The sequence below is a fragment of the Trematomus bernacchii genome, unplaced genomic scaffold (genome assembly GCF_902827165.1).
Source record: "Trematomus bernacchii unplaced genomic scaffold, fTreBer1.1, whole genome shotgun sequence".
Taxonomy (NCBI): domain Eukaryota; kingdom Metazoa; phylum Chordata; class Actinopteri; order Perciformes; family Nototheniidae; genus Trematomus; species Trematomus bernacchii.
Genome location: NW_022987582.1, coordinates 1,853,579 through 1,860,695, shown reverse-complemented (window position 1 = coordinate 1,860,695; position 7,117 = coordinate 1,853,579). Strand labels below are relative to the sequence as shown.

Genomic DNA, 7,117 nt, shown 5'->3' with positions numbered 1-7,117 from the left:
GTCAGTATCAATCTCAAGTTATCTGCTCTCCAGCCAGCAGAGGCAGAAGAGTCCCTTTTTTTTATTGAGCAGAAGAGAAGAAGTCGAAGAAGTCTTGGCAGCAGTTAGCAGCATGCTATCCGAGTGCAGATGTTATCAACTCACAGATAAATGAGTCGTCGTTAGTATCTTTAATATAAGGTAAGCTGATTATCTTATTTACTTTTGCCCAACGACATATATTTCTCCGCATCGTCTTCACGGACTCTTGCATCTTTCAGTTACTTCCGTGTTGATAAAATAAGGCTGGCCCTTAAGAGGGACCTTCTCAAACCTGATTGGCTCTCAGTCCTCACGGAAACCCTTCCTTAGATATGATTGGACGGCTAACGGTATGCTTTTTGAGTGACATGTAGCCACAAACTGTCGGATACGTAATGAGGTCAGATGCGGCTCAGGAGTAAGTTTCCTCGGGTTTAATTATAAGGTTTCACAAATAATAGACACAACATTGCTTGTTTCTTTATAGGCTCTATGGTAGGGCAGAGAAATCTGCAGTAGAGTCAGGACATAAGCTACTACAGTATGTAAGTGTACCTGAACGCTTTTGCTTGCTTGTTGCTAGTAACTAAAACAATAATGGGTTAATAAGTAAGCTAGCAAGGAGATATGGCACTTTTATAGTTAGCTAAGATTTGTCATTGAAGTATATTTGCCATTATGTGTGTAGTTTGTCATAAACGTGCATGACATTGATTGAACTATTTTGTTACGTAAATTCAGTGTTACGCATCATAATGTGCATATATGTTAGACATTAGCATGCTTCTGCAAAGCCTTTCCATAGTGTACAAAGAACATGAAGGCTACATTTTTACATACAGAGGGAAAGTTTTCTCGCACCGACTCTGATGCGTTACTGTCACCTCTTGACCGCTGAACACAGTTGGCACCTGTCCATTTAACCAGTCAAACTCCTCTCTTTTCTATATCCACAAGCCAATGCATTTCTTCGCAAGATTGTTTTTCCTTCACTCCTATCGGCATGTTCAGCCTTATTTGTCAACCCTTCACATTTGCCTCAGACAACTTATAGACAGACCAAAACTTGCAATGTCACCAGTTTATAGCTGGGCTATCAGTATGAAGGTGTATCCGTGTCTTTGATGCATATCAGGAAACTGAACTGTCTTCCAACTACATCATATTATTGAAATCAGGCTACAGTTAGACCTGTTATACAATTATAAATCTTTCCTCGCAAATATATAAGTTGTACTAAACTATGTGTAATATAGTAATTGTGACTCATAATTTTTCAACTTGTTGACATTAGTCAGTGCATCAACTAACATTGAATTATTAGCAGTCGTTTCGTGTTTTTGCTGCTAAAGTTGACAAAACGCTTACAGATTCTTCTTTTTCCCCCTTTGTCTTACCTTCCTTTTTTACAAATCTGCTCTTTCACATGTCTGCTCCAAGATACTCCCTGGTAGGAGACAAGTTATGATGGAGAAGAGGGCCTGAACTGAAATATTTTGGGATACTCCATATTGAATCTTCATGTTGACGTAAGATTCGAAATGAACTCTACTTATAACACAATAGTTGATCACAAAAGCATCTAAAAGTATACAGAGACAGATTATTGAAAATTGAAGTTAAATTGTATTTTACTGTAGGCTACGACAAAATGGCGTTGCTTATTACCAGGGAGATTTATGGCTATGTTCAGATGGCAAATAGAGCAAACCACACTACACATGCATTAAGTAAACATGTGTATTGAACAGTGTTGTAAGCATTTTCTCTTTGTCTTCTAGCTTTGCTTTTCCCAATCTGAGTAGAACAGTGGTGCGTGTGAGGAGATTGGCAGCTCAACTCTCCAAAGCAACCATGTCAACAAACCCCCATGGATCTAGTTCTTTTTCTGAAGCCAATGGGGACGCTCCCACTGCAGCCATTCTCATCATTGGAGATGAGATTCTCAAGGTAATATAGTGTTGTTGGATACTTACTTGTGATTTGTGCGACTGAACTGTATTCATATGATTGGTAGTATCCCACTGAGAATCCTTGAAAGCTGTTGGATTAAAAAAAAATCTCAATAAAATGTGCACTTTTGAGAGTATAATATTATTAATATAAACATACTAACATGACACCCTTATTCATCAGTATGCCTCAGCTCTCTGGACCGCTATGCAGTCCAGGATCCACATTGTATATCCCCAGGAAATCCCTGTGATGTTTATTTGATGTGGCTGCTGTATTCTTTGTTTAAATGACAAGTTCACCACGGTTTCTTGACATGACATTATCATGATTTAAACATGAAGACTTTGATTCCGTCCAGTGTCAGTCTTAGCCTCAAAACATACTCACTGTTAGACATTGAATTGAATTTAAACCTTAAAGTCATTGATAAGCCTTTGTAATGTTTTAGTGGAAACACTGTATTGAAACTTACTGAGTGTCTCTTCTTGTGCTTTTTGTCTCCCAGGGTCACACACGGGACACAAACAGTGCCTTTCTGACTCGAGCACTAAGGAGGCTCGGGGTGTCTGTGCAGCGCATCTCAGTAATACCAGATGTACAGGAGGTCATTGCCAACGAGGTGTCCCTCCTTTCTTCTAAATATACGCACCTCATCACTTCAGGGGGCATAGGCCCGACGCATGACGATGTCACCTTTGAGAGTGTTGCCCTGGCGTTCGAAGAAGAGTTGTATGCCCACCCTGAGCTCACCCGATTGGTTGAGGAATTTTTTGGTGTAACAGATAAGAACAATGCTGCTATGAAGCTGGCCATGGTGCCTCGCTCGGCCAATCTCAACTATGGAACTGACCCTCAGACTGGACAACTGCTGCGCTACCCACTGGTGAGTGAAGGCCGGATGAAGGGGGATTAGCTTAGTTCTTCCATCAATCTGAGATCTTTGAAGTAGGATCATGCTGTCATAAAACACTCAATTAGGTACAGAGTATCATCATCACCCTCCACCTGCTGACTGACACCCAGAGCCCTTTCGTTATAACTGATATCCCATGTATCTGCTGTGCTGTGTTTTAACTTATCAGTTGGATTTTTTTAGTGCAGATACATTTTGTTTAGTTGACAACTTTCAGGAAGTTGTTTATTCACAGTCTGTTCAATTCTGTTCTGGGGTTGTGTTTCAGACATATTGCAACATCAACCACTTAGCAGAGTTGCAGGACTTAAAAGCAGCTTCTTACAAGGGGCAAACATTTAAACAGAAATATAAGGAATACACACCTGTTTATGTTTGTTTTGCATCTAGCTTTTTCGTTAATAATAAAAAGACTATAGGACTACTACTGGTTAAGTAGTATATTTATAATTATATTTACTGAACAGTTTGACGGAGAGATGCACAAACATGAACTTTTCTAGATGTAAAGTCAAATCAGTGATTACCTAGTGCCAATAATAAATTGAAGTAGCCACACAATTGTTTGCACCAACTACATTTACACACACTTTAGGTAATAACACAATATCTTTTCCCAGGTCAGTGTGCGTAACGTGTATATCTTTCCTGGGATTCCCTCTCTGATGGAGAGGGCCTTCAATGGGCTGGAGCACCTCTTTGCTGGTTCAGGGACAATCTTTCACACTCGCGAGGTAACACCATGACCGTACTCATCAATACATACAAATCCACCTGAACACTGTGTATTGGAACTAAAGATCTTTGCTTTTAGGTGTTTGTGGACGCAGATGAAGCAGAGATTGCCAATGTGCTGACCAGACTGCAGGCTAGTTGGAGCCGGAAGGTGGCTCTGGGCTCCTACCCTGATTGGTTGGGCAACTATCACAGAGTCCGGCTGGTCCTGGACTCAGACAGCCAGGAGGAGGTGGACAAAGCGCGGACACAGCTGCTGGACGAGCTGCCCAAGGGGACCGTGGTGCCCTTAGTCACTGACCCGGTGTCCATCGCCACGACTGAGGTGTACGCGCTGGCCAACAGCGGTGAGGGGGAGACAGAGGGTGGTGGGGCGCAGAGATGGCAAAAGTGCACACATCCTTTACTCAAGTAGAAGTACAGATACTCGTGTTTAAAAATACTCTGGTAAAAGTAGAAGTACTGACTAAACTTCTTTACTCAAGTAAAACTAAAGAAGTATGGGCTTCGAAATGTACTTAAGTAAAAAGTACCCATAACTACCAACTGTTTGAAAAGAGTAACTGACCTCCCTTTATAGAAGACCAGGAAATTATGGATACACGGATCGTGTTCAAATCAATAGGCACGCAATGACTCTAAATAATAAAGATCACGCCACCAAACACAGATTAAAACTAAAGTAACGAGCCTGTTTTGAAAATGTAAGAAGTAGAAAGTACAGGTATTTGTGTTAAAAATGTAAGAAGTAAAAGTAAAAAGTCGTCAGAAAAATAAATAGTGGAGTAAAGTACTGATACCATAAAAATGTACTTCAGTACAGTAACGAAGTATTTGTACTCCACTACTTCCCACCTCTGGTGGAGGGTGATTGTAAAACTAAGTTAAGTTAATATAAAGTGAATATTGCAGAGAACTCTTATACTTAACACAGGCATTGGGACCAATAAATGAAGCAAAATTATTAAAGTAATTATCGCTGTAAAATCAGAGCGAGTATTAAAACTATATTAGAGGAAAGAAAATAGAATTAATATGATGAGACAAAGGACAAACAGGGTTTTATTTAGAATTTTACATAAGACCAAGGGATGCATTATATTGAAACTGTAAAACGTTGACGTCACATTTGATTGAATTCCCCACAGGCACACCACTGGGTGACAAAGTTATGTGTGCACTGAAAACGATAGAGGCTGCTCTGGATCAGTATTCCACAGAGGAGGTCTGCGCCGGCTTCAACGGAGGCAAAGACTGCACGGCGCTGCTCCATCTCTACCACGCAGCGCTGAAACGGTAACAGGAGGGGAGAGGACGGGGTGAGACAATTAGAACGTTTAGGGGCAGGGAAGATTTAATCAGGACAAAACAAATCACCTCAGAGAGATGAGATGAAACAGAGAGTCAAATTAAAAACATAATGATACCACTTCTACTCAGGGGGGCATCACTGCTAGAAGTAATGAAGAAGAAAATGAGTTTAGCAGCTACTGGACTGAGACTGAGTGTTTGGACTTTTCTTGACCTGTATTAGAAATGTCGTGGCAGATAGTGATAACGATAAACATCTAATCTCTTTCTGTGGCTTTTTTTGAATGACCCATTTTTCTCCTCCTGCCACTCTCAGGCGTTTTCCAGATGGTAAAGACAAGTTGAAAGCTCTGTATATCCGTATCGTCTCTCCATTCCCAGAGATGGAGAGATTCCTTCAGGACACAATAAAAAGGTGAACCATCAATCTCCACTATTTTACACTGTTAAAGACTTTTCAGCTGGTTGTTGTATATTATAAATAGGAGTCAGCAGCTGTTACAAGTCTTAATAGTTGTGTCTCTGGTCAAAAAACGTGTCCTAATCCTCCATGTTGCACTACAGCAGGTCATTATTTTGCCATGTGTGTCCTGTAGATATGACTTGGAGATCATCTCAGTGGAGGGCAGTATTCGGCAGGCGCTGAGCGAGGTGCAGGAGAGGAGGCCGGAGCTGAAGGCCGTCCTGATGGGGACCAGGAGGACTGACCCCTACTCACACACACTCACAGCCATGTGTCCCACTGACCCCGGCTGGCCCAACTACATGAGAGTCAACCCATTACTAGTGAGACTCACACACATATACATATGTTACATAGATATAAGGTTTCATTATGTCCTGGTATTTTTTCTCTTATTAGATATTCACTATTTTTTATCATGCATTCATATCATGCACCAGGGTCTAGGAGAATCCACTAAAAACAATATCAGCTAACGCATTTAAATGAAAAATATACATTGCCCTTATCTTAAGAGCATCTGCAGACATTTATTATAAAAATAAAAAAACAATCAGTCTTTCAGTGTCCCTCCATTCTTCAAGTTAGTGTATATAGTGCTGCAGGAAAACTGCTTTTTGACTGGTAATACAAATCTGTTTTCACTGCTCCAGCCAAGCAATTTCCCCTTGTTACACTTAATGTTATTTGTCATCTTGACTGAAGTTTCAGAGTGCAGATCCACAGGCTGAACAAAATATCACACCACCTGCTCAGCTTAATGCGATTCAACAGCCCTGCAGTAATGGCACGTTTGTGAGGCTTTAAAAGATTCTATGAATATTTTTGCCACCTTCGCCACAAATAACAGATACACCTGTAATGATATCCATTACAACCCCCCCCCCCCCCAAAGCATGTGTGAATAAACACCTCTGTGAGAAATTCTCAACAAATATTGAACACAAATATGTTTTCTCCTTTTAGATTTGCTTATTTATTTAGAAATGGCACATTCTTTTGGAGTGGCTATAGTCATTTCTTTGAACAAATCATGAATCAATCACAAACCAATGAAATGTCTTTCAACACTCCTCAGGACTGGACTTATCGTGACATCTGGTCGTTCATGAGGACGTTATATGTTCCCTACTGTATTCTCTATGATAAAGGGTGAGAACACATTCAACCTGTACCCCTTTCTGCATCCTCCATTATTCACAGCAGAAGTGTACAATCCTCTGTTAAATGTCTCTGTCGGACCTGCAGGTACACTTCTCTGGGCAGTATGGACAACAGCTGTCGCAATGCCTCCCTCCAGATGGTGGATGAGAGGGGGGTGACGCGATACAGGGCGGCCTACCTCCTGGAGAACGAAGAAGAGGAGCGAAACTCCCGCCTCTGATGTAGTCACACTTTGCACTGTTTCACCTGTTGCTGAGGAAGGTTTTCAGATATTGTATCAACCCCTACACACACACACACACACACACACACACACAAAACTCAACATGGACCTTTCTATAAAGTATTCATGTGAATATTTGCGGAATACCATCAGAATGAAATTGTTAAAGAAGTCTATGTGCGTCTGCTATTTGTTTATACATGTGAGTTTCAGCCTTAAGTGATGGCTCTCTGAGCTCTTCAATAAAACATCAGTCTTTGTCATCATTTTCCATTGTCATGTCTCTATTTTAAGAGGAGTCTCTCATATAGAGAGTGGTGTGTGCAGGGCT

General features: G+C 40.9%; 1 protein-coding gene across 5 annotated transcripts; it reads left to right on the top strand.

Annotated features, from left to right (window-relative positions):
• The first annotated feature begins 61 nt into the window (after positions 1-61).
• flad1 (flavin adenine dinucleotide synthetase 1) lies at positions 62-7,054 on the top strand. Of its 5 annotated transcripts, none has more exons than XM_034128170.1 (11): positions 64-180; positions 1,462-1,550; positions 1,803-1,971; positions 2,483-2,860; positions 3,511-3,624; positions 3,705-3,972; positions 4,774-4,921; positions 5,253-5,351; positions 5,533-5,722; positions 6,478-6,551; positions 6,648-7,054. In XM_034128170.1, the coding sequence occupies exons 2-11, from the start codon at positions 1,543-1,545 to the stop codon at positions 6,781-6,783; spliced, it is 1,584 nt and encodes a 527-aa protein (XP_033984061.1). In that variant the 5' UTR covers positions 64-180; positions 1,462-1,542; the 3' UTR covers positions 6,784-7,054. The 5 variants fall into 5 exon arrangements, with proteins under 5 accessions (XP_033984064.1, XP_033984061.1, XP_033984062.1 ...); XM_034128171.1 differs by lacking the exon at positions 64-180 and adding an exon at positions 395-439; XM_034128172.1 differs by lacking the exon at positions 64-180 and adding an exon at positions 474-566.
• The last annotated feature ends 63 nt before the right edge of the window (positions 7,055-7,117 follow it).

What these genes read in the sequence shown, in the direction of transcription:
- flad1 (XM_034128169.1), top strand. Translation starts at nt 417, where the DNA reads ATGAGGTCAGATGCGGCTCAGGA. An exon ending in CAATCTTTCACACTCGCGAG is followed by an intron (nt 3,625 to 3,704) that starts GTAACACCATGA and finishes CTTTGCTTTTAG; the next exon opens with GTGTTTGTGGACGCAGATGA. An exon ending in GTACGCGCTGGCCAACAGCG is followed by an intron (nt 3,973 to 4,773) that starts GTGAGGGGGAGA and finishes AATTCCCCACAG; the next exon opens with GCACACCACTGGGTGACAAA.